The sequence below is a fragment of the Dioszegia hungarica genome (assembly GCF_025882075.1).
Source record: "Dioszegia hungarica strain PDD-24b-2 chromosome Unknown MKK02contig_8, whole genome shotgun sequence".
In the NCBI taxonomy this organism is placed as follows: Eukaryota; Fungi; Basidiomycota; class Tremellomycetes; order Tremellales; family Bulleribasidiaceae; genus Dioszegia; species Dioszegia hungarica.
The window spans coordinates 5504847-5530555 of NW_026515770.1; the positions used below are offsets into that span (position 1 = coordinate 5504847).

The window sequence follows — 25709 nt, forward strand, 5'->3', positions numbered from 1 at the left end:
ATTAGTAGCCCGCCACTTTCCCACGACTGACATGGCGCTGTTGTGATCGCGGCTTCCGCTCGATCTCGCGCGCGCTGTGAGGTTCACCACCATCATCATCGATCATAGCATGTCTCATAGTCAAGGGGTGACGTCAAGGGAGGAGGGTAGAAGTCATACAAACAGCTACCACATCCTAGTACACTACACATACTGTACTCACATCACTAACCTAAACGCATTACAGCTCCACATCCAGCTCCAGATATGACTACTCAGAATCTCGTTCGTCTTCCCCTCGTTCCAGCTTGTGCCAGTCCCGCTCTAGCTGACTAGACAGAACACCGGCCCCCTCCGCTCATCCGGCCACAAAGAGCCAACCGAGGAGCACGCGACCGTCGCGCAGCTCAAGACCCGCGGGGACAATGGCGATCCCGAACAGCTGCTCCAGAACCGCCTGTTGAGCTCGGACCAGGTCGCCCGGGGTGCGCTGTATGACCACGATGACTTTGAGTGTGTCGCCGCGGGCGGGAAGGGCGGGAAGTTTGATCTTGGAGCCGAGGATGTCCGGAAGGTGAGCTCTTACCCAGGAAGCTGGGGCGCTCGAGCGGAGGGCAATGAATCGGCGCGTTGAGATGGACCAGGCCGTTACGGACAGGCTTGACATTGGGGCCAGGGGCAACGGTCACGGGGAAGTAGCATTAGGATGTTGAGCTGACTATTCAGATCTTCGACGGTCTCCTCACTTACTCCCGCGTCGACGATCCCACCGCAGCAGGCGGAGCCGGTACTCCCCCAAAGCACATCACGCTGGGCAACGAGGGCAAGGCGGATGTCAAGAACGGAGATGGGGATATGATGCTTGCTGAGAAGGATGGAAGGGTGAGTCAACTGTCGTTCCATCCTCTCTCAGGAGATCTGGAATGGCCTTGACCTTGACGGAGACTGTCCGAGGCGTAATCTGCTAGGAGGATGAGCTGATACCTCAGACCTTCATTGCCGCTCGCACAGCCACCCTCATCATGATCATCGAAGGCGCCGAGAACGCCAACCAGGAGACACTGGTCGGGCTCGTCAAGTCCTTCCTTGAGGGATTGCAGATGTTGACGTGAGTCCTGAGCCTATCAAGCTATATTGGGAATCATTGGTGGAGATAGCTGACGCTGGACAGCTTGTGAGGACCAACCATCCGCGATGAGTTGAAGACGTCTGGCACCAGACGCCGCGAGAGCCGGCAGTACGATGAGCACCAGGGGAGAGGAAGAGCAAAAACGCAACGAAAGAATCGGGGTCGTGCTGTATAGCGGGTTGAAGCAAATGTATGGTAAACATCGAATGTTACGCACGCTAGCATCATAAAAGGACTATCCGCAAGCTCCTTGTCTGAGGATTCTCGCTCTTGCTCACTCCCTGCTGACTTGGTGGATACGGATTACGGCCCGGCAAGGTCTATCCGCAATACCTGCAGATTCATGCTGATACAGACATCTATGCTGCGCTAGTACCAAGCCCGACAAGAAAATGCACCCTCTCATCTCCGCCTCTCCATTTCCATCTCTGGGAAATCCTCCACCAAGGCGGATTTGGTGATATTCGCATCAACTATTTCTGGTGGATGTGGTTGACCGTCTGCGCCCGCGGGTATGACCAGTGCTGGTGGTTCCACCCATCTGACGGTATCCCAAGCCCAGTAGCCTATAGGTGTCAGCCGTGCCTGATTCTCCCAAGAAGATGCCAGACCTACCCTTCCCTGGCTTATCTGGCCAATCGTGACATCTGACCCTTCTTGGTGGCCTGCAACTCGTCAGCTCCTGCATTCCTGGCGAGACCAACGAGAGCTCACTCATCATCCCACGCGATTTTCTCCGAATAGCCCATCTTCTCGTCCTCTAATTCAGGATACTCCACCCAGCCCCGTATTCTCGCATCGTCCTTGCCATAACAGGCATGTACTCCAGGCACCACCGCGATCCGCCCAAAGCCGTACTTCCAGAAATCCCAGCTGATGAAGGACGACTCGGACGCCTGGCACTCGTATTCGTCCTTGAGGATCTCGTTGGTGTTGTAGTCGGAGGGGAGACCGGTGGGTTTGCCGCGCCGGAATCGGACGTTGTAAGGAGGATAGAAGGGGTCGGGACGCATAAGGGCAATACCGTTCCAGCCGGCAAAGACTTGGTAGGGAAGGATACGGTTGTGACGCTCCCTGGTGGCCGGCGAGGAGATGAAGAGCTATGGGTCAGCGGTCATTGTTTAGGCTTGGAGAGATATCGCTGGAAGTTGGGACTGGCACTGGACTCACCTTTTGTGGCAGATCCTTGTCCTCCTCTTTGACCGGGAACGGCGTATACAAATCACCCGACATGTCCCTTCCGACCCATCCATCGTAGAACCACCGACCAGCATGATCCCATCCGCATGTCATATCCGCCTCTTGCGACATATGCTGAAGATCAGCAACGTCTCTTCTACCTCGAATGATGACTCACCTGGTGCATGATCTCAAGGACATGCCCAGCTCCGAGGTAGACGTCATTGTAAAAGATGACGCCAGTCCAGGGGTTCCCATCTGGGCTGGTCCCGCTTGGGATGGTGTCGTAGAACGGCTTCATACCGGCGTTCCGCATATCCGCCAGGAGCTCGATACGGTGATGCCCTTCCCAGTCGATTGGGGGGAGGAGGGTGCGGATGTGGATGTTGGCTGGTGGGACGCCGATGTTAAGTAGGTGCGTACGCATGGCGCCGGATAGGATCTCTCCGCTAGACAATCAGCTTCGGGCTCTACATCGTGAATATGCGTCGGTCACACGCACCTGCCATCGTCGGATCCGCCCTCCAGAAGGGAGAAGACCAGCGATTCCGGACCGAGATAATCAGCCAGTACTGTCCACATGGCGAACCAGTCGGCAAGCATGCCTGTGACATCAGCTCAGTCGCAGCAGCTCCTGGGTGCCATCAGGACGCGAAAGCTCACCAGCTACCTGCCTACACACAGTGACCATCATCCATCTCCTCTCCACCTCATTCCACTCCTTCCTGTCCTCATCCCACACCGCCCTCAGATGCTGGTACCGATCCTGCTGATCCTTCGTGAGGAAAGGCGGGAAGATCGGGCTCCACAGCTCATGCTCCCTCGGCACCACCGTATTCTCATCCTTGATCTTCTTCAACAACGGGTGCAGCTTGGCAAACGCCTCCTCAATAGTTGGTAGCCGCGCCGTATGGTATTGTTCGGGATTACTGCCCGGTATGACGGTCCGAGATACCCCACGTTGTGTTCTCCGTGGGGCTGTCCGGTTGAGCCGAGAGAGATTGGGTCCGCCGCTATGTGAGAGGTAGGCGGGAGGGATGGTGTCCGTGCCCTGGAGCCATGAAGGCTTTGTTGGACGGCCGAACGCCTTCTTCAGCCATTGCCCCAGTCCGCCTGAATGATGTTGGGAGCTGCTACTGGAGTCCGCTCGCCGGTCGGCAGCTGAAGAAGCGTCCCATACCCCGGAGCTTGGGGATTGGGATATCTGGAAGAGGAGGAAAGCGCCAAGCCCCAGGGAGATGAAGAGGAGGATCCGCTGTGTTGCGCGTGGGAGTCGGGAGTACCGATATGCGAGAGACGCCATGGTCGACCAGTGCCCGTCTGATGCAGACACTCGGAGGTGTCGTGTGAGAGCGACGGTCGCTCGGCGATAGTCAAGTCGAGGTGCTGGACCCAAGTGACGGGTTTTTTGAGATGACTCCTCCTGTGAAAGGCCCCCTTTTGAGCGAAGCACAGCCTCTGTTGAGGTCGGTGTCGTGATCAAGCTATCCCTATGGCCACCGGTGGTCAAAGGGAGATGTTCAGCGAGTGGAAAGAGCAATAGACACCTGAAACGCCCTTGTGACTTGCACCGCTTGCTCTGATCGCGACGCGCAGGAAAACATCCTTGGTCCGTGCGTAAGTCACGTGCCATGAGACGCTCGTTTCTTCTTCAGCCTTTACGTTCAGGCCGCCAGTTTGTACATAGACCCGCCTGTCTACGAAGCCATGTCCTACCGCTGCTCTCACGCTCGATGATATGGCAAAGGCAAGCGAAGGAGGAGAGAAGTTGGAGCCAAAATAGGCCGGATGAGGAATGTGAGGAATGTGGCGGACATTTACGTAACGCCTCTCGCCCGCCGGCTCTATTGCGGCGAGGAACCGGTAGGTACGCGGACCATTCATACTTCATCTTGCTATAACAGCTCGTAGACAGACAGCAGCATCGACACACACAGCTCATCTACATCCCATTCACCACTCCATTTATCATGAGTGAGTCTCGAAGCCCAGCGATCGAGCGGGAAGAGCGCGAGGCTGATGGACCAGGTGCTCAGAGCTTCTGGACCGATGTGCCTCAGGGGTACGTTTTGTTCTCTGCATCAATATCGGCTGATGATGCTGATGATGCTGACGAGCAGACCTCCTGATCCGATTCTTGGTATGCCGCTCCTCTGCGTCGAGCTGGGCAGAACATATCAAGCCAATGCTGACGCACAGGTGTGACCGATGCCTTCAAGAAGGACACTTCCAAATCCAAGGTCAACCTCGGTGTCGGTGAGCCTTACATCTTGGGCATTGCAGTGAGATATCCGCTGACAGATTTCTCTCTTCTCCGACTCCACTACCTACTCTTCGATGGTCTCATGCGTCACCCCGCTCACGACTATGCCTGCAATCGTCTGCACCACCCGTCACCCACTCCCCCGCGCCTCTCCGGAAATGCGGTTTCTGCTGTCTCAATCGCCTTATCTTTGGCCTTGCATCGCTCCTTTGACCCGCTTATCGTGTTCAGGCGCATACGTGAGTCCGCTAATCTGGTATCAGAAGCGCAAGATTGCTGATAAGGCAGCGTGACGAGGATGGCAAGCCATGGGTTCTCGAGTCTGTGCACAAGGCGGAAGACATCTTGCACAAGCAGAGAAATGACAAGGAATACCTGCCAATCGAGGTTAGCTGTCTCGCGTCTGACGTCTGTAGCTCGGACTTCAGCTGACCTCCAGGGGAATGCGGACTTCATCAGGCTGGCGTCGGAGTTGGCGTACGGCAAGGACAGCAAGCCGTTGAAGGAGGGTCGAGTGAGTTTCCGTCTAAGCATTGTTCGAGCGGAACATACATACTCAAGCATGGGTAGGCCAGCTGATCAACAGGTCGCTGTCGCTCAGTCGATCTCAGGGACCGGTGCGCTGAGGATAGCTACAACCTTCCTCTCGCAGTACCACAAGGGCCCCAAGGAGGTGTACCTTCCCGACCCGACGTGGGGAAACCACTTGCCAGTCGTGGAGCAGACTGGGATGAAGGTGGTCCGATACCGCTACTTTGACAAGAAGACGGTCGGTCTCGACTTTGAGGGGATGAAGGAGGACATCAAGGTGAGTTGCATAGCTGTCCAGATTGGAACCCCATGAAAGGCGCAGAGCTGATACATCTAGAAAGCGAAGTCCGGCTCAATCGTGCGTACAGCTGTGCAAAATGCCCATGATGTCTCAGACTATAGCTGACAGGTAGATCCTGCTCCACGCTTGCGCTCAGAATCCCACCGGGATCGACCCCACCAAGGACCAGTGGATCGAGCTCGAGAAGCTCGTCAGCGAGTGCAAGCACCTTCCGCTTTTCGACATGGTTAGTCGATGCCCACGTGCTTGATATCGAGGAACTGATTGGCAGGCATACCAAGGCTTCGCATCGGGTGACCTCAATCGTGACGCCTTTGCTCCCCGCTACTTCGTCGAGAAGGGGCACCAGATTCTGCTGTGCCAGTCGTTCGCCAAGGTCAGTTGCAGCTCTCACGCTCTCCTCTGTCAAGGATAAAGCTGACGCTGAAGAATCTCGGTCTGTACGGAGAGCGTGCGGGCACATTCTCGATGGTCTGCTCGTCAACCGAGGAGAAGACCCGTGTCCTGAGTCAGGTCAAGAGGGTCATCAGGCCCCTCTACTCGAGCCCTCCCATGCAGTATGTTCACTCTCGTCATGCCGAAGGCTTGGTTTTGGACAAAGCTGACGAAGTAGCGGCGCTCAGCTGGTCGCCACCATTCTCGGCACTCCGGAGCTATACGAACTTTGGTATGTCCGATATCTACCTGTCTGACCTGAGCCCGAGCCCGAGGCTGACGTCTAGGCTCTCGGAAGTGAAGATGATGGCGGAGCGAATCATCAAGATGCGTGATGTCCTGTACGACGCGCTCGTCAAGCTCGACACGCCCGGAGACTGGGGACACATCAAGTCTCAGATCGGCATGTTCTCCTTCACTGGAAGTGAGCTACCCCTTCCGTGTCATCGTTCAGGATTATAGCTGATGGTATAAGTGACGGCAGAGCAGGTCGGTGACCTCGCCGAGTTCGCGCACGTGTACTTGACCAAGGATGGGCGGATCTCGATGGCTGGGCTGAATGACCACAACGTCCAGGTGAGCTAGGAATTGCCCCGAACTGTCAAGGGCTGTTGAGCTGACGCGAACAGTACTTTGCCGAGAGCATGAGCAAGGCTGTCAAGGGAGAGCTCAAGAGCAAGTCTGCGTTGTAGACGGGACAAGTGGATCTCTGCGGGAGGAGGACGATGTGTACAATTCGGTGCTACTGGAGTCTCGGATGCCGTGCTGCGTATATGCATACTGTGCAGGAGCACGACATGCAGCGGCCTGTGCAGAGCTCCGCCTCTCGCTAGCTCACTTCAGAGATCGTCAGCCCCCTCAGTCTCGCTACCCTGCCAGGCGGTTCCGGCCCAGGACTACTCGCGCTTCTTCTCCTCCGCTCATGTACGTCCCCCTCGTCCACGCTGCCCATCGTCTGACTCCTCCTTGTTGGGCTGAGAGGAGACGGCCTAGGACTGGCCGGACCATCCGGGTACGCCTGTGACCGGCCACCGCCAAGCGTAGATGAGGAGGCCTCGATATGCCGAAGCTGGATGAGCGTTTCGGGCTCGATTTTGAGGTCGAACAGGTCCATGATGAAACGCCGGACAGGAGCTTGGAAGTGATTGGTCGAGATGACGCGGAGGGCGCGGTGGTATAGGGTGATGGAGGAGAAGTAGCGGGGATGGCGGGTACGGAGACTACCGGTCAGCTTTACCTAGAAATGGACGATTATGGGTGGGCTTACCGCTTGAGGTTATTCATGGCTTTTGCGGCGAGAACAAAGTTGCTCAGCTTGGCGATACACGTCATAATCTCCTCCTCCAGCCCTGCGAGCTTGGGTAGCGGCGTCAAAGAAGTAGACACCGATGGTCGCGTCCATGGCTCAATCTGGCCGATCAATAACGGTCAAGCAGAAGATTGAGCGTTACTTCAACACTCACAAAAGCAAAGCGGGCGATATCGCTGGGGAGGCAAATCCCCGTCGGTTTGCCCAGAGGCGTACGAGTCGACACCCAGCCATACTCTTCCAGTATCTCCGCGCCCATGACAGAAGTGGAGATAAGGCCGAGGACGTAGAAGCAGGTCCTAGATCATCAGCGTGACCCCAAGATGGAGGAAAAGATGGGGCTCACCCCTTCATGGTCAAGACAGGAGACTGCTCAGCAATTTCAATGATCACCTCGATAATCTCCTCATCCTCCAAGAAGGGCAGTCCGCCAGGATTCGAGCCAAGATGACCCTGTAATGATCAGCTCCAGTCTCAAGGATTCTACGATGTAGACACTTACCAAGGCCCAGAGAACGCTCTTGACATTCGTCATCACGACCTGATCAACGCTCTCCATCCCGTGCAGCCGAACGATCTCCGCTAATTCCGCCACCAGATCCTTTTCGCGCAGATATCGACAACCCTCGGGCGTCTTGGTGAGCTCGCCAAAGAAATGGGTAGGCGCCATACCACTCGTGAGCCTGGATGCGTCAGCTGCTATACGGACACCGCAATAGCGAATTGTGTTCTAGCTTACCAGTACTCCTCGACGGTGTCGCTGGTGAACGGCCGGATGGTCCGCGTGACAAAGGTCTCGACTTCGATGACATATTGAAGGTTCCGCTCCTATATGATCAGCGTCGACAACAGACTCTCTTCAGAAGCCTGACTCACCGTCACCCAGTTCTCGAGCTCTTGATCGATATATCTTGCTCGGTGCAGATACGCAAATCCGATCGAGGTAGAGACGAAGCTGCGTGATCAGCTCATGACCCTTCGTCGTTCGGAATACTGGGGAAATCTGTAGCTTACCGCATGAACAGCGGATAGCCCACATCGTCCAAATGCTCCAGACAAGGCTGGTACGAAACCACCTTCTCCAGCGCCGCCGCGTCCGACCCCGCTTCCTCGAGATACATGACCGCGACGTCGCATACCTCCATGGCGGTATCGTATAGCTGGGTGATCAACAGCTGCAGCGCCCAGTCTTGCAGGATCGGCTGGTCGTGCAAAAGTCGTCCGAGATGATGAGTTGCGAAGAGGCGAGTTTCCTGCTTGTCAGCTTGATTTGTCGGGGAGACTCACCTGAGCGGCAGAGGTCAAGGCTTTGGACATCAAGATGCGGCCGTGCGAGTCACTGCAAAGGTCAGCTAGCCCCATGGGATGTGTAAATCATAGCTTACGATGTATAGTCTAGATTCTCGATGATCAGTTGAACGAGGTCATCCCGCTTCTTCAGCTCCAGGAGGTGGTAAAACGAATTGAAGAAGCGGAACTTCTCCAGCAGCCTGCTCCGTCAGCTGTCCTGGCCATAAACAATGCCATTGCCACACATGCGACCCACTTGATGCCCTCTTCGTGCTTGCTCAGGACACCCAGCATCTCAAAATACCCGTATGAGAGCGAGTTCTCCACTCGATCCGCCGAAAAGATGGCTCGGATACGGTTTGGATTCTGGTACGTCAGCTTTCGGGTCGGCGGGCAGGAACTCGAATCCTGTCAAACTGACCGCTTCAATCTCGACGACGGACTGGCTTAGCTCCTTGAGCAGCTTGTCATCCGCCAGGAACTTGACACCCTCGGGACACATGAGCATCGTCGAGAGCAGAGTACAGCCCAAGCGGACCCATTTATGGCTCGGCTAGCGGCATCAGCTGGTGTTCGCGATATGAGGATCACGGCAGCTCACCCTCGTCTTCTTGATGCTGGAGAAACGATTGTTGTAGGGGTGCAGAAAGGAGAACAGCCGCCGAATGAACTTTGTTGCTCTAATAGCCTCGTCCAGGCGTTTAGGGTTGAGCAGTGGTCCTTCGATCAATTCGACAATGACATCGTAGTTCCACTTGGTGTGATCTCGGCCTAGAAGCACCTTCATGATCAGCCAGGCAGTCGCCATACAGCATGACTAGACTCACTCCGGAATCAACGACCATCTGCTGAAACTGCTTATCCTCGATGTTCATGTTGGCCTTGAGCTTGCTAGCATTCACGCTCCGCTGACCCCTCTGGACGGGATCTCGAATGTCCGAGGTCGATCCGGCTCGTTCTCGGGGTACAGCCTGCCTTGCCCGACTCTGATTACGGTTCAGACTATCGATGGACGACAGGGCCGTCAAGGCGAAATTGCGTTGTCCTGCGTTCCCAAACGCGGTAGCGCCGTTGAAGAAGCGCGGGAGTGACTGGAGCTGCGCGGCGTATTGAAGGGGGAGGATCCGGTTGGCGAGGCGAAGTACTTCACCGAGCAGGAGGGTGGCTTTACGGGAAAGAGGCGTGTTCTCTTCGATGAGGGTGGTCAGCGCCTATGTTGTCAGCTAGCCTCTAGAGAGGATTGGGTACGAAGGCAGCTAACGGGCATCAAGCCAGCTTCGAGTAGAACGGCCAGAGTGAAGGCGACAAAGTGATCCACCATGTTGAGCGCTGGCGGCCCGTCCTCCTCTTCTAAGACATCGTGTAAGGTCTGCGACGTAGCCTGCTGAGTTCGATTGTACACTTTTTTTCAGCTTCCACTGCGTATCTATCAGTGATTATGCCAAAGCTCACCAGTCAAGCGCTTGCCCTCAAGAAAGGCTTCAGTGAAAGTCGGCAATTTGATACGCAAGACCGAAAAGATCAGATCTGTCAGAGATTCCTGTGCTATCAGCTCCTCATCTTTGTTCTTCCACCAATAAACAAGACGCACCCGTAGTTCCGTTACTGGCACATAGAGCGAATTGATCAGACTCTTGATAGCCCGACAGTCGTCCATGCACAGGTACAATAAACCTGGTTGGTCAGCTAACGCCTAGCTTGACATGATATCAAGCGACAGAAAATCACCTGGCCAGGAGCTCATTATCATACCCACATCCCGCACGTTACCCTGTAGGCGCTCGAGATACTTTGTGGGGTTCTTAGAATGTGTCCCGTACTCCTCCGTCAGACCGGCGAGAACGAGCTGTGAAGGTCAGCCGAGAAATATATGATTCTGAAGAAGACGTTACCAGCTCACCTCAACGTCAGATCCAGGAACCATCCGCTCACGCGTCTCCGGGCTATTGGCGAGTAGAATGAGCATGCCGGTGATAGCTGGGCCAAGCTCGGCCGGGCCGTCTTTGAGCGCGAGGAGGATCGTCCGGAACGCGTCGGCCTGGATGATGCGGTCCAGATCCAATATAGCTGGTTTATCAGCTATGGCTCATAGCGTAGTCTACCTTTGTAAGACACTCACCGATCTCGATCAGAGTCTCCATACACACCGTCCGCAGCGCATCATCCGGGTTCTCCGCTACGGATACGATGGCACGTATCATCCCTCCGGACAGAGGCACCCTCTTCTGCAGAAGGACATCCACAGCACTCGGCTCCCTATCCGCCGCTTTCCGAGGTGACATCGGAGAACGGCGGGATGGCGAGTCGCGGCTACTGACCCGAGAGTTGAGGCGAGGGCGTTCGTGAGGTAGCATCATCACGGCGCGAAGGAGGCGAAGCGCATGTTCTCGCTCGATGACGGCTTTGGCATCTCGAGTGAAGGTGCTACCGCGTCAGCTTGATGCCCAATGCTGATTGCAGAACAGATGATATACCGGGTGAGCGGCCATTCGAGGCCTGAGTCGAGCATGACGCCCCATGAAGTCCGATTCAGGGCGTATCGGAGAGCGCGGTAGCCAGCTGAGCGCCGTCTTGGGGAGGACGAGTCGCATAGATAGGGCATGATGCTGCTAAGTCAGCATTACTCTATAGCCGTCCCGTTGACTCAGGCTGAAATACTCACCTCTGAACCAACTCTGTAAAGCTGATATTGTCTCTCAGTCCTGGAGACTTCTTGAGCATATCCGCCACGCGAGTCAAGCAATTCCATGGCTCATCCCCTCTTTCCACTTCCTTCCCTTTCCCTCTCCCCGAGCGCCTTGTCATCTCCCTCAGCCGCCTCAAGGTCACCGATATCGTCTCCACTAGCACTCCCATATTCTGGTCGTCCTGGTAGATGTCCCCTCGGAGTATATCAATTTCAGATCGTCCCATGTCCGATATACCCGTCATAATGCTCTCCTGGCCTGTGCTGCCTGTGCGCCTCATTCCGGGGGAGCTGTTCACGGAGGGCGAGCTGGGCCCACCGCCGTTCCGGGAGGGCGTACCGGGTCCGGAGCTGTATTGCGAGCCGCCGCCCCTGTCGGGGGTAAGGCTGGAGCCTTTCCGGCCCATCCGCGGGCGTGACGGACCAGAGAGAAGGGAGGATGACATGGATTTGGACAAGGGCGGGCCGAGAGATGAGCTCGAGGCGAAGCCGTTCAGACGAGCGGGAGGTCGGCGGCGGGATTTGTTTGGCGTTGCTGGTTCTTTAGTTATGCTGCATCGAGAGTGACAGTACAGGAGATGCAGCTCACCACCTCGGACCTTCTCGAGCCGCATCTCAAGATGCTTGATCTGGAGATTGGCTGCTTCTAGCTGCGCTGTGATTCGGTCCTTGATCTGTTCCTGCCCGTCCCCGCCAGAATCTCCTCTCTGCTCAATCACCTGAAAGTCAGCAAGAACCCTCAGGCTGTTGGAATGGTAGAGGAACGCACGTCCAGCATCTTCTCGGCCCCATATTGGACTCTTCGCTCGATGGCAAGCTTACTCATCAGCCCGTCGACCTGCATCCGTTAGCTATCTGGGATTGTCAAGAAGAACGCCTAAGGAAGGCAGCAACATACGGTATCGGTTTCCTCATCTTCCCCGCTGAAGATGGACGAGCTGGAGGCTGTGGCATGCTCATACGATGGACGAGAGACGTATGACATCTTGCCGGTGTCGGCTCCGACAGTACAGTCGAGATCTGTAGCTGGACACCGCAATACACCCCAATCGCTCCTCGAGACCCGAATTGGCGGCCTTCGACCGCGCTCTCGAGTTGACCGGACTGATACAGCGGCTTCTCTCTCCGGAGACTATTCCCTTGGCTATCCACACCGAGATAGTATCGCGTCCGCTCGTCCTGGCGCAGTCTGTATAGTGAGAATGATGATGCCGAAGCTGCCTACTGCGAACATGAGAATTCCTTGCACTTCGCAGTGAACGCGGGGAACCTCACAACAGCGATCGGGGCTCCGCCGGAAGCAGATGATAGCCTCCACTTTGGCTCAGTCCTGCTGCAGCTGGTCCCCCTCTGCCAGCGGCGAGCTGGAACTCTGGGAGGTGACCGTACATTACGCAGCACGCCTACATATCCTGGGTACGACAGAGGTAGCAGAGGAGGAGCCGGTCGGACCCTTTAATGCCCCGGCTCCTGTGCTCGAAGCTGATCGCTGATACTGAGTAGAGACGACCGGTTCCCGCATGTCCTGGAGTCGCTGCGCCTCATGGCTACCTACCGGTGCCAACGGTAGTGAAAAGGTGTCGGGCGCCGGCCGCCGGCACCGTCAACGCTGATCAGCGTTTCAGAGCGTCTGGCCATTTACTGGGCCAGGACCTCTGAAAGTACCGATCGAGGTTTGATACTGGGGGGCGAAATCCATGTCCGGATTTTTATTACCCAAAGCGGTAAGTCCGCGCGTGCCGTAAGCCTCCGTGCCTAAATTAGACGAGCTAGGCGTGCTTTGGCATTGTTAAGCGAGCGATTTTGGGCGATTTGCCACCCAAATGTCCGGATCCACCTCAAACATCTGACCTCTGGCACAGCGTGCAGGCCCGTAAATATCGCCAAGCGAGATAGGGGAAACATAGGTGAAAGGGATTATTATCCGGCATAATTCGCTCGCATCCGGGCGAAAGACCGTGTTTCACCCGGGCGAAACAGTGGCGAAACACAGGCAAAAAGTCGGAATTCGTCATGTATCGGTTAATAGCCATTGATCCCTGAGCCCGCCGGTACACAGCCGTCCGGTTTAAATTCTAATCGGACCATTTTTGATTTTTCCCCGGCCGGAAACACAAGGGAAAATAATCCCTTTCGCCTGTGTTTCGCCCGTTTGACCGTGTTTCGCCTGTGTTTCGCCTCTATTTCCCTGCCGGCGAAACTCGGAAGCTGCACACTGTGCCTCTGGAAGGCCAAACCGTGTCCGGATCTGCTTCAAGGCTATATCAGTACTTTCAGAGGTCCTCCTGGGCCCCACTCAGCTACCGGCGGCCGGGAAATTGCACAAGAACAGCCTGAAACGGCCATGACGGCATTTGGGGATCTCATGGCCGTCGGCCTCAGCGTCGTGATCGTGGCCGTCGGTCTGCATAATCTGACGACTAGTTCTTTCGCTTGTACATGAGCTTAGCCAGATCCCTCAGCAGCTTGCCCGTACAACACAACTCGACTATCGCTCAGCAACCATGTCAAGCCAGCCAACTGAAATGCGCGCTTTGGTGATGGAGCAGTTTGTGAGTTCCCGACCTTCTTCTCTGCCTGCTCGCGCTGATATCGCCAGAACCAGGGCAAAATACACCCCGACCGCCCAGTCCCCAAGCCAAAATCCGACGAGGTTCTCGTCAAGGTATCTCACGTCGCACTCAACCCTTGCGACTGGAAGCATCTGGATTCGATGGGCAACCCAAACGCAACGCTCGGATGTGATTTCTCAGGGACGGTCGAGTCTGTTGGAGACGACTGCCTCACCTTGAAGGCCGGTGATAAGGTGTGCGGTATGATACACGGTGGGAAGCTGCCGGAGAGGGGATCTTTCGCAGAGTATCTCGTCACCAAGGGGGAGTGTGCGATGAAGATCCCGAGCGGGATGAGCGATGCGGACGCTGCTACGTTCGGCGTCGGCTACTTCACCGCCGCCATGGTATGTCATGCTGTGACCAGTTTTCTCGAGGCTCAAGCTTATTCATAGGCGGTCTTCCATGCTCAAGGCTACAAGTATCCTCCGGCAGAGCAGAAAGATGGCTGGGTGAGTTGCTTGGCTGAGCGTGGAGGACATCGCTAAATTGGCAGTTCCTCGTCTCAGGCGGCTCAACCTCCGTCGGCCTCTTCGTACTCTCCCTTCTCCGCCAGCTGGGCGTCAAAGCCATCGCTACCGCCTCTCCACGCTCCTTCGAGCTCGTCAAATCGTACGGGGCGGACCATGTCGTCGACTACCACAACAGAGACGCAGCCCTCGAGGAGATCAAGAAGGTCACGGGCGGTGGTGTTGTTGGTGGTCTGGAGTGTGTTGGGGGGGACGACAACTACTTCGTAGCCATCAACTCTTTTGTCAAGGAGGGAGGTCTACTCACGACGATAACGGAAATCCCAGATGGCGCGGGGGAGATTAGGGAGGAGGTCAAAATTGGCCAATTCGGGATCTTCACCGTCTGCGGCTATGTGAGTTGCATCTTTTGCCACGCGGATCGGCTTTTTGCTAATGTTCCAGTCTTTCGAAATGCTCCCCGGTCTGCCTTGGCTGCCTGCTATCCCCGAGGATAAGGCCTGGTACATCGACTTCATCAAGCGTTCACAGGGCGACTCGGGCTTCCTCTCCAGTACCAAGCCCAATCCCGTCGAGCTCCGACCGGGCGACCTGGACGGGATCGCTGAGGGCATGGACCTGATCAGGCAGGACAAGGTATCGGGAAAGAAGCTGGTGTACCAGATCGCATGATGAGGTATATAGGCAGATGCAAACAGTGCTATCTCAAGGTGGCAAACTCCTCATTCCGCAACCTTAGAAGGTTCGCCACACTCGGCGATGACCGCTTTGAGGGATTTTTTCGCTGCGTCATGGAGGCGCGTTTCGGACGGACCCTACCCTGGGCTACACCTGAGTCGTTAAACTTCCTATATACATCTACCTGCTATATACGCCTACAGCTTCTGCTACTGCTGCCTTCACACCCCTGCCCACTGGCAACCTTACACCCAACACCTTCAATCAGGTATCAACCGGATGAGAAAATCTAAGCTTCCTTGTAGTGGCTATTCTGGAAAGATTCTGAGCGGACGAGGGTGAGTTTGCGTTTCCATCCTGAACGATGCGGTATGCCGGGGCACGAACACGAGTGGTCCAGAGCGCGGCGTTAGGCGATGGACGAGCTGGATCAAGGGAACACACTGCAAGAGACATCAGCTGAAACGACATTCTCTCTTATCGCTTACACCACTCCTTTCTTCCCCATCTATACTCCGCCGCTATCTCCATCACGCACGTTCCCCTCACCTCGCCTCTCTTATCAACCGTCCTTCCCCCCAACAGACTTACTCGCCTCCGCCTTCCACCCCTGATCATTGCCCTCCTCGACTCGGCAGGAAAGCCACCATAACTGGCCTTATTCCCCATACCATCTCACTCGGGCGACCCCCTCACGTCCCCCAATCTCGTTGATCTATCCTGATCATCGCCATCGTCATCTGCTTCACGACCTACCCTCTACGAACAAATGGGATAAATCGTCCAACCATCACTCCGTGTCGACCTAGCCGTTCGACCCGCCCCAAAGCCCCGCCAGCTCGTCCTTCTACCTCCCTTCACACCCATCCGCCGCCAAAATGCAGGCTCTCAAAACCCTTGACATCCTCCGTCCATCCCGCCCAGCCTCACCTGCTCCCCCCTCCACCGCTCAAGTCACCCACTCCACCGCGAACGGCACCACCCAGCAGCCCACCGTCGCCGCCAACGGCGAGCTCAAAGCGCGCTCCCGCTCCCTTTCCCGCCAGCTCACCGACAAGGTCGTCGGTCTCCACCTCAATACCGGCGTCACCCCAGTGACATCGCACGTCACCAGTCCTGAAGGCATGAACGGCATGAAGCCTCCTTCGCCTCCCACCAGCCGGCCGGTCACACCACGAGTCCCGCCGCCGGCGTTGCCCGCAGAGGCGGCTGCTCCTGCTGGGGCATACATGGATGCACTGGGACTGAGATTGAACGAGGCGGTCAACAAGGCGTCGGCGGGCGTGGACTACAAAGCCAAGAAGGGGTTCAAGAAGGGGAACGGGTGGTCTGTGGGGGAAGTAGTGGTCAAGGAGTTGCCATTCCCACCTAACGATGCGTATCTCATCCGAGCGGTCCTACGTACGGCGGTCCGATCTCTCTCCATTTACATTACGCGGCTCGAGTCACTGCTCCTCCCCGCCCTCACCGACCCATCCTTCGTCAGCCCGCTCAACCTCTCTTCGCCCTCTCCCCTTGCCCACCCCCTCAACCCGGCACAGCACTACGCGGTCAGCATTGCCCATGCCGCGTGGGAAACGTGCGAGGTTCTGGAGCAGGCTCTGGACACTGGCAAGTGGCCCAAGTTTGTCAGCGAGACGCTCAGGCCGGTGATGGACAAGCTGGACTTGGTGGTTGGCAAGGTGACTCAGCCGTTGCTTATCAGCCTCAAGCGGGACCTCGTCGCCAGCTTGTCCAAAAGCGAGGGAACCAGTCCGCCTGGCGGGCGTGTCATCGGTCTCGCTACCATCCCCAATCCCACTATTCCCGGTCCGGACGTTCCAGTCAAGAGAGAGGCGTCTAACCAGCCCGGAACCCGGCTCACCAAGGAGCCGTCTCAGCCTGGCGTCGCTCGCTCCCTCGCCATCCCGGTGGCGCTGCAGCATTTCGCATCCCGCATAGACCTCAGCCGGAAGGTGCTGGAGATTGTGGCGGTGCCGTGCGCGGACGATGGGGAGGCGTGGATCACGAATGTTCTGGTGGCGGTGGTATGGAAGGGCATGTGTGTCATGGCGGAGAAGGAGCCAGCTACATCCATCGGTCGTCCTCCAAGCCCCAGCAGCGTCAGCAAGGCATTGCACAGTCTAGGCAAGGAGCGCGACACCACCCCTGCGGTCGTCTCGGATCGGATGGCACCGTCGCTTGCCAAGCTCGCCAACCCCCTTTCCATTCTTCCTTCACGCTCGGCCTCTCGAGCTCCCTCTCCCCCGCGCGCACCTCGCGTCGACCCTGACACGCACGCTCTCATGAGCCTCGAGGGGCTCGTCAAGCGGCTCGTCGGGGGTCTCGTCCCTCAGCCTCTCGGTCCGGACGTCACTCCCGACCCAAACGCAACCGAGCATCTCGCTCGGGAGGCACTCCACGAGGCTCTCGAGGCTCTCACCTCCCTTCGCATCGTCAGCGCGTCCATGCACGGCCCCAATGCGTCGGCTCGTACGCTCGCCAGCCTCCGTCGGATCCGGGACGATATCGACGACCTCGCCGAGGAGGCGCTCGATGATGCGTGGGAGGACCTTCCTGCCATCACCGTCTTTGCCATCCTTTCTCGGCAGGCAAACCTGGCCCTATCCACCCTCCCCTTCTCGCGCACGTCCGACCAGTCCTCGGAGAAACACCCGAATGGGCTGGACAAGCTCAAGTTGCGCACAGCGGCGGACGTTTGGAATTGGCCGAAGGGGGAGTATGAGCGTCAGGTCCTCTCTGGCTTTGGGGCGGCTGAGGAGTGGGGGCGCCGTGTGGCACAGGCGTACAAGGGCGAGGTGGAGAGGGTGCTCGGGGAGCTGGCAAAGCTGGCGAGCGGGTCAGGGGAGAAGCCGGGCAAAGAGACGATGGAGGCGGTCGAGTGGACGAGGAGTCTGGGGGTCGCGCTTGAGGCGAGAGGAGGGATCAAGTTTGGGATGGCTTAGAGCTGCTTGAGTACGGTTTGGAGTCGGATATAGCTAGGATTTCTTCTTGGCTTTGTTCATGAGTTATCGAGTCTGCCATAGAGTAGGATAGTGGGTTAAAGCATAGATGGATCTTGATACTATTTTTTGGCCGATGATGGGTCAGTTTCCTAGCCGTACTCTACGGGTGTAGCTGTCCTGCAGGGTTTGGGCGGTCGTACATCAAAGACAAGTGAGCTTGCACAGTGGACCGTCTTCTCCTCGCTGAGTACTGAGTGCTTCAGCAGTACTCAGTCACGCTGCGACGTTTTACACCCCATAGGCGGCAAAGCCGAGTGGCTCGTCGTACTCCTTGCCCTCCTTACCGCATCATCTACACCACCAATAGAGTGCGCAGTAGCATGTGAACCAGATCACTCCATTATTCACGTCAGCTGAATACACGTCTTATGATCGCGATCAAGCTTGGTAGCTCTCGAATGACTGAAATGATATCGATATGAAGCACTAGCTAGCTAGCGGTCTTTGCCGTCATTATCTTATCTCTGATCGTTGCGATTAAGCTATGATCGAGCAGAATGGTGCCCTGTCGTAAACTCACGTCAGCGTTACTCGGTAACCCACCCCGAAACTGTCGGAGCCGGGTGCAGGGGACGGCTTTTCCTTTGGCGGCCCGCAGCCACGATAGCATCGCCGTGGCTTGCGACTCCCGGGCCCAGATGGAGCCTGATGGAGCTCTTACCGCAAAGCAAGCTTGAATGAGATTGACTGTGCTGCACGCAAAGAAGCTTGATGAATCGATGATAACAGCAAACCGGGATCTGGGAGGATCTGGGCTTTGGGGGATGTAACGAGAGCGTCGACGAGCGGGTACTGCGCTATCCTGCGCTATCGTTTTGCGGCCGAGAGCTATTCAAAGAACTTTCACTGCGGAACCGCAGCGCTCCACTGTGGCACCTGCGAGAGTGGCGCCAGTGGCAATGAGTGGCAACACCCACCCTCCAGCCCCTCAGTACCAAATTTGTGAGACATGTATCAGCTGGGTCTCAGAGGATCTCAGCCGCACAAGACAATGCACATGCATGGGCGATCAGGCACATGTCTCAGATACGTTTCAGATCAAAGCCTATATGTCCCACCCGAACGATCTCCCTCGATATCGGCCCTCTCGGTGCCGAAGTAAAGGAAGGTAGCTGAAACGTCCTGCTGGCAAAGGACGGACGCGGACGCGGACGCGGACGCGGACGCTCGAGCCGCACACCCTCATGGAACATGGCTCCCATATGACTCATCACGCCGAGACTCGGCAGTACACAGCCGTGACATCATGATCGCTGAGAAACGCACAGGTTCAGCGTGGCTTTCAAGGGTGGCGTGTGGCAAGACACACAGCTTGTCCGTTCTGATCGATGATGTCCCTTGAGCGTGACCTGAGGAAAGAAGAGGCGCTGATATAGACTCGGGGCTAGAAGACCGGACCCTTCACCGCAAGCTGACACCTGAGTATACGAGGAAGGGCTGCGAGCGGTGGCCATCCCGCTTGCAGCGACAGCCGTAGGGCCATTTGTCGAGCGAATATCTTGGAAATCATAGCTCTACGACGGTCATTGGTCCACAGATCATAGCCAGCTGTCTGCGGCTCCACAGATCTGACTCCGCAGCATGCCTTTCCATCCGTATCAGCTGCGTTCTCCGGGAGCTATCCCATGCAAACGGACGTTTCACCCTTGATCCAGTTCCTGTCACGCCTGTCACTCGTCCTTCCATCACCCAACTAGATATACACTAGAGTGACAACTCCGCTGCTCCGCTCCAGATTAGAACGGGGGTTGCCATGCATCCTTGCTTATGATCTCGGCACCTTCACCTTCCCTGCGCCGCACTGACAGCTCCCCTCTTCCTTGCGGGCTCCCCACAAGCCACGGGCAGCTTTGCGGGATCCTGAGTGAGATCCTGAACTACTGCTCTGCTCGGACTATCATGCTGAGGGGCAAGTGGATGAGTCGTATGCAATAGATACAGGCCTTCTCTCCACATTCTGGCTGCTAGTCTATCCTCATCCCCCTCCACCGCAGACACCATCAGATCTGCTCGCCCGACCTCGGCGTGTCTTGCTTGTCGACCGATCACACTCAAGATCAGTCCGGATCAGAGCAGTGTTACAGAGTAGCTTACTCTATCGGCCAGGAACGGCTCCCTTTCCGCTTTGATTTGGGTTCACCCCCGTTTCTAATCCGCCACTGCCATCAAGGGGTCGGTCACTCACCTCATCGCCCTCACCGCCCATACATTTACCCTCTCTCTTCCCTTTCTTCCCTTTCTCTTCTTTAGTGTACACTTGAGACGACCTTTGCACGACCTTTACGCCCGCGCCCACGACGCAACGACTATACATACGACACAGCGACGACCAAACGACCCCAGCCAAAAAAAGACGTCCCTTCGCACACACCCAAGGCCGTCCGCACCCTCATCACCTTTCCGCTCCCCTTCAGCATCAGTTCAGCTCTCTTGATTTCTATAACGACCTTCTCGGTGCGACGACAACGACCACTGCATACGCTACGACCATACATCTCGACTTTACGACCCAAAAGCAGCTGCATCAGCTCGCATCAGCTTCTCACACCTGAAGCCACCCAAAAATTCGGACAGCGCCGACGTCCACTTCCCTCTCCACACACCCTCATCCTCCTATCCATACTCCACCCATCACACCTCCGTCCTACACCGTATACTTCACCTTGAAACGTCCCTCCCTCCTCTCACATCAGCTGAGACCTCCCCCGCCTCCCGTCCCCCACACCTTGGCCGATACTGCCGCAGCTGCACCTGACACCACTCACACGGCCGCTTCCTTCCCGGATCGCCGTTTCAAGGGTCAGCAAGCACCGGCTAGGAGCGGAGAGTAGCGATCGGCGGCTGTGTACTCGGACGTCCTCGGCTTCTGATACGGCGCGAGGCGAGAGCAGCCAGAAGAGGATAGCGGACTGGTCCTAAAGGGTGAGTACGGCCATATGTGTCTTTCCCCCTCTTCTCACCTCCCTCCACAGCTCCCTCCACTGTACTCGCAGACAATCTAGGCGCCAAAGGAGTTGGGATGAGGGGTAGCATGCGAGTATGCTTCGCAGTCTGGCCCGCTGCTCCACCTGATTCTCGCCATATAGTCACATCCTCCTTCCCCTCTATACCACCTCCATATCTCTTTTGTTCTCAATACTCACCTATATCTTAGTCTCTCATACCTCCTCCTCCCTCCGACCGGCGTTACAATCGCCCAAAGCACTACCTCCTTCTCGACTATTGTCTCTGAAACACTCAGCCCCCAAGCCGACGAGGAAAGAACAGCGAGGTACGTGTCTGCTTTAGCTGTCCCACTTCGGTCTTCCTCTCATCTTGGGTCGGCCCATGTGGCCCACTCGACGCTAGCCGCGGTGCTGTCGAAGAGGATGATGCTGATATCTATCAGACCGCCCATCCATCACCACTCAGCAAGAAGGAAGGAACTCGCCTGCCGGACATCACCGTAAGTTACCGTCCCTTCCCGCTTGGTCTTGGTAGTGTTTGATTTCTTTCTGTCTTGGGTCTGGCGGCGGTGGCGGAGGTGGAGAAGCGGAGGTGGCGCACGCTAGCATCCGCGGATGGAGCAGCCGGAGATCTGCGCGAAAGTCTGGAACGTGGGGCCAATTAGCGCGAATAGGAGGTCAGCGGGGCGCGGCTCGGAGGTTGTCAGTTTGGGTTCTAGGAATGTCTCGTGCCTGGTTTGTCCGGTTTCTCGGCGGGGCAGACGGAGAAAGCTTGTCCGGTCTCAGTGGAGAAGGACGCTAGAGTGTATCTATCTCTCGGAGCTCGGGCGGGGCAAGGGAGGCATGAAGACGTATCGAGGCGGTTGGCATGGTGTCCATGGACGCTGGTGACAAGGAGGTCGTCATAGTGGATGGGAGTAGGACGGCGGTGGCTGTACTCATTTGCGTTATCTCTGGAGGAGCGGGGACCTGATAGTGACTCAGCACGCGGTGGCGGTACCGGAGCTCGGAGGTAGCTTCGTAACTGCGCCTCCTGCCGAGCGTGCCTTGCCTGTTCCTGACCCTAGATAACGGCTAATTGTAACGCAGACGAGGAGCCCCGCCATCTCCCGCTCTCGACATTCTGCGAAGAACTCGGCCCGCCGTCCTCGCGCTAGGTCCGATCAAGCTGCATCCTGCGAGCTAGAAGGTGACTAGTCATACCGTGAGCTCCTCTCCGCTCCCCTACACTTCTCGGGGTGGTCCCTCGACTCTGTCTGCTGCGTGAGGTGGCTGTGACTATGCTTCGGTTCTCTGCTACCCCTTCTTGAGCTTCTTGGATCGGGGGCGCTGGATATGGTCTGTCGGAAGGTCAATCGCGTCCTCTTCCGAGGAAGGGGATGTGCGATTGACCGGGACGGATATCGGACGGGGCTGGCGTAAGATGTCACGCTTTTCGGCGTGACGCAGTAGCGGGTTGTTCTTTTGTTACGGCATACAGCCATCTTCCCTTCCTCACCCTGTTATCTCCTTTACTTTTCACCCGGTCTACAACGATCTTGCGTTGACCTTTTTGACTCTTGTCCTATTCCCTTTTACCCTACGTGATTAACCCTAAGCTATGCTTTTGAGTGGCAGAGCCGCCGAGGGTGCTCGGGGGAGGAAACCACCTTATGCTTTCCCTTGACCCTGTTTACCCAACCTTCGATCTCGGTCAACTCCACCTTTCAGAGCCAACGGCGTCTTTATTCCCTTGGTTCCGTTGGTGGCATGCGGGTGGCAGGTTGAGCGTGACCCAAGGTGGGGGGAATTAGGTGATGGAGCGGCCAGTTGGCGTCGAGCGTGATGATTAGGGGCTAGGAATTCCTCACCCCTTCCTGATACGCCTTGTGGGAATGACTGTAAACCTCCTTCTCCCCTTTGGCGCTGCACCCCTTCCCTTACGCTTCTACTGCCCGCTACTTTCCTGGAGTTGGTACAAAGCTTCAAGTTGGACCATTCGACAACCTCTCTTCTCCTTCTTCTCTTGCTCTTGCTCTCACCACTCGCTCTCGTCTTTTGATCTTATCTTTTGGGTTCTGGCTATCCCTCTCCATCATCAACGACAAAACGATCTTGACGACGCTTAGTCTCATCACTCCTATCCCGGCAGAGCCAACAAAAATCGGGGCTGGATATTCCCCCATCTACCCTCCTCCTCCTCGCCCTTCTTTTTGGTACAGCAACGACAGCAACGGCGCCAAAGACTACCCCCTCCTCCTGTCTGATACATCTACCCAAACGGCCAAAAGCTCACGTTTGGTTTCGTCTCATCTCCCTCCCTTTACACCATCTCGTCAATTGTCTCACAATTGTCTCACCGCGCGACCTCCTCATCCCCGACTCCCGCCTGTTCCTCGGATTCACCGGCGCGTGCCATCCTCCTACCCCATTCGACCTCCCCGCTTGGACACGCATTTTCCACGCTCAATCACGCGTTCGGACTGGCTCATCCCTCGTCGGTCGCATCATTCGGTATCTACGTCCTCGGAACCGTCCTGGTCGTACTCATCTCGCCTGGAACAATCTGGACTCATTTATCTCACCATCTCCCACCTCCTCATTTGGCGCGCATCAACCACGGCGGTCGTGTAAATTGATCGACTATTCAATTTGACTCGGATTCACCTTGCTACGCTTGCATCAATACGGCCAATACCCACCTGCCACGCCCTCCCCATTGACCTTCGTCCTTGTCTCGGCGTGCTGCGTTGCGTTCGCTTGCCTACTTAACTCCACCTCAATCATCGGTCGGCTCCTCATTGTCGCCCTCATCCACCACTCTCCCATTCCTTCCTCCACCGGTCCTTCCCATCGAGCAGGTCTCGATATAGGACCTTTCAGCTCCCACCCACCCCCACCCCTCACCGCTATTTCACCCAACTCACCCGGAGTATGCCAAGCGCCCCCATCAACGCTAAACCCACTCGACCCACCCTGGATACCTCCAACGCCCACTACTACTCCAAGAAACGCTCAGCATCCCCTTCTTCTAGCTATCCCGCCGAATCCTCTCGGTCAAAGCACACAATGCAGGCTAGCAGCAGCTCTACCCCCGCGGTACCCAGGCGTAATGACGAGGCGGAGTATTTTGAGGAGGAGCACAGGGAGGAGATCACGGGGTACATGGTTGCCATGGACGTGAGTTGCTTTCTGTCTAATAGATATGGAGTGGTGGCTGATATACAGAACGCCACTCTTGCCTCGGCAGAACTCATGGACATGCAACCAGAACTTCAATGGTTCATGCGCCCCTACCTCATCGACTTTCTCATCGAGGTCCATCAGCAATTCCGGCTTCGTCCAGAGGTGCTCTATCTCGCCATGAACATCGTCGACCGATACGTGTCCAAGCGGGTCGTCTACAAGAAGCACTACCAGCTCGTCGGGTGCGCGTCGCTTTGGATCGCGGCCAAGTTCGAGGACGGAAAGGACAAGGTCCCTCTCGTCCGGGAGCTCGCCGACATGTGCTGCAAGGCGTATGACGAGTCGGCCTTCATCCAGATGGAGGGTCATGTCTTGTCCACCATCGGCTGGGTCACCGGTCACCCCTCGGCGGAAGCATGGTTGCGGACATACACCATGGGCGAGCGGGCGGAGGATGTCAAGGTTCAGCACGTCGCACGGTTCCTCATGGAGATCACCCTCTTCCACCGCGAGTTTGTCGGGATCCAAAGCTCGTTCATTGCGAACGGCGCGTTGATGCTGGCGAGGTTCATCTGCAACAAGCCTAGGCGCGTGAGTTTGGTTCTGCGGCCTCGCTTGGAGAACAGTAGTTGACCTTTCAGGCTGCTACCAAGTACGACAACATTGCTGTTCGCATCGCCTTTGCCATTGACAAGCACTTTTCCGAAAAGCTCGAGGGCGTTTCCGAGATCGTCATTCGCAAATACGCGCCCAGCTACTACATGCGCGCTTCCACCCTTGTCCGCGAGTGGTACCTCTCGGGTCGTCGGTTCATCTACCAGCCCGACTCCCCCGTCACCCCCGTCTCCGCCACCCTCGTCACTCCCGGTCTCCAACCCTCGGGCTCATGGCCAGGCAAGCGGGGATCCTGGATGTCCACCTCCCCCTCTGGCGGCTCCATCTCGTGCGCTTCTTCGGAAGCGGGCGACGATGCTCCCCTTACCCCCATCACACCCATGTCGCAGCACGACTCCGGCTACCCCTTTACCGTCGCTTCGGCCGGCTCGGTCTCGAAAGAGAACATGCCTCCGCAAATGTACGGCGGTACCGCCAGCATGTCAAACTCGTCGACCGACCTGCACGCCATGGCCAAGGCCGGCATCATGAACGGGCAGTCAATCAACGTTGCGGCGTACGCGGCTGCGCGGGGACCACTACACCCTATCCAACAGGGCGGCGGGGACGGTCTGGCATTACCAGGTCGCACCATGCGGCGGCTCAGCAACTAGGTCCCCCCGCCGAACATCGGTCACGTCATGCCCATCCACGACCAAATTACGGCTCCCCCATATATCATTAACGACCACACCCCCTCGGCATGCATCACCATATCAACCACCTCCACGCATCTCGAGCCTCGCACCCAATCGGACATTGCACCCACTGTTTGTATACCACCGCATCGATACCACCATCTTCCACACCTACCCATCGCGGACTTGACGTCTGCCTCTCCGTACATCCATAGTCTCTTTCCTCATCTAGTGCGATTTACCCTCGTGTAGTCATACGTAGTGCTTTTGCTATCTTAGGGTTTTACTTCAGTGTTATCTAGCGGATTTCTCGGACCTTGCGGTTGCTACATGCATCTGCTGCTCATCTATCTCCCCTTGCTAGTAGAGTGACTTTCCAGAACAGCTTGAGCTCATAGTGCATGCAACCATCCACGCTTCCGCCGGCCGGTAATTCCCGG

General features: G+C 56.6%; 7 protein-coding genes across 7 annotated transcripts; 4 read left to right on the top strand and 3 right to left on the bottom strand.

Moving 5' to 3' along the window:
- Positions 1-246: 246 nt before the first annotated feature.
- MKK02DRAFT_45887 (uncharacterized protein) lies at positions 247-1091 on the top strand (the record flags this gene model as incomplete). Its single annotated transcript, XM_053093660.1, has 4 exons — positions 247-264; positions 320-553; positions 706-861; positions 969-1091. 4 exons carry the CDS (start codon positions 247-249, stop codon positions 1089-1091), a joined length of 531 nt encoding a protein of 176 aa, XP_052946952.1.
- Positions 1092-1510: 419 nt separating this feature from the next.
- MKK02DRAFT_27119 (cryptococcal mannosyltransferase 1-domain-containing protein) lies at positions 1511-3590 on the bottom strand (the record flags this gene model as incomplete). The annotated part of the gene is made up of 7 exons (XM_053087308.1): positions 1511-1674; positions 1724-1773; positions 1823-2208; positions 2279-2422; positions 2466-2736; positions 2790-2892; positions 2951-3590. 7 exons carry the CDS (start codon positions 3588-3590, stop codon positions 1511-1513), a joined length of 1758 nt encoding a protein of 585 aa, XP_052946953.1.
- Positions 3591-6273: 2683 nt separating this feature from the next.
- Positions 6274-11946, bottom strand: MKK02DRAFT_37428 (Rapamycin-insensitive companion of mTOR, middle domain-containing protein; the record flags this gene model as incomplete). Its single annotated transcript, XM_053089649.1, has 25 exons — positions 6274-6448; positions 6843-7037; positions 7085-7227; positions 7281-7425; positions 7473-7579; positions 7629-7809; positions 7866-7954; positions 8003-8081; positions 8141-8379; positions 8414-8465; positions 8512-8616; positions 8673-8782; positions 8838-8969; positions 9018-9197; positions 9244-9627; positions 9678-9817; positions 9869-9956; positions 10008-10090; positions 10145-10262; positions 10317-10483; positions 10536-10840; positions 10891-11022; positions 11079-11637; positions 11692-11821; positions 11872-11946. 25 exons carry the CDS (start codon positions 11944-11946, stop codon positions 6274-6276), a joined length of 4113 nt encoding a protein of 1370 aa, XP_052946954.1.
- A 1681-nt stretch (positions 11947-13627) lies between these two features.
- Positions 13628-14856, top strand: MKK02DRAFT_37429 (chaperonin 10-like protein; the record flags this gene model as incomplete). Its single annotated transcript, XM_053089650.1, has 5 exons — positions 13628-13654; positions 13702-14061; positions 14110-14166; positions 14211-14579; positions 14629-14856. The coding sequence occupies 5 exons, from the start codon at positions 13628-13630 to the stop codon at positions 14854-14856; spliced, it is 1041 nt and encodes a 346-aa protein (XP_052946955.1).
- An 884-nt stretch (positions 14857-15740) lies between these two features.
- Positions 15741-17807, top strand: MKK02DRAFT_34204 (uncharacterized protein; the record flags this gene model as incomplete). Its single annotated transcript, XM_053088869.1, has 1 exon — positions 15741-17807. One exon carries the CDS (start codon positions 15741-15743, stop codon positions 17805-17807), a length of 2067 nt encoding a protein of 688 aa, XP_052946956.1.
- Positions 17808-18325: 518 nt separating this feature from the next.
- Positions 18326-21421, bottom strand: MKK02DRAFT_34205 (uncharacterized protein; the record flags this gene model as incomplete). The annotated part of the gene is made up of 12 exons (XM_053088870.1): positions 18326-18349; positions 18388-18695; positions 19177-19381; positions 19674-19917; positions 19962-20026; positions 20053-20173; positions 20239-20270; positions 20471-20548; positions 20633-20782; positions 20850-20988; positions 21011-21170; positions 21322-21421. 12 exons carry the CDS (start codon positions 21419-21421, stop codon positions 18326-18328), a joined length of 1626 nt encoding a protein of 541 aa, XP_052946957.1.
- Positions 21422-23725: 2304 nt separating this feature from the next.
- Positions 23726-25245, top strand: MKK02DRAFT_37431 (cyclin-like protein; the record flags this gene model as incomplete). The annotated part of the gene is made up of 4 exons (XM_053089651.1): positions 23726-23971; positions 24020-24568; positions 24619-25060; positions 25217-25245. 4 exons carry the CDS (start codon positions 23726-23728, stop codon positions 25243-25245), a joined length of 1266 nt encoding a protein of 421 aa, XP_052946958.1.
- Positions 25246-25709: the final 464 nt, after the last annotated feature.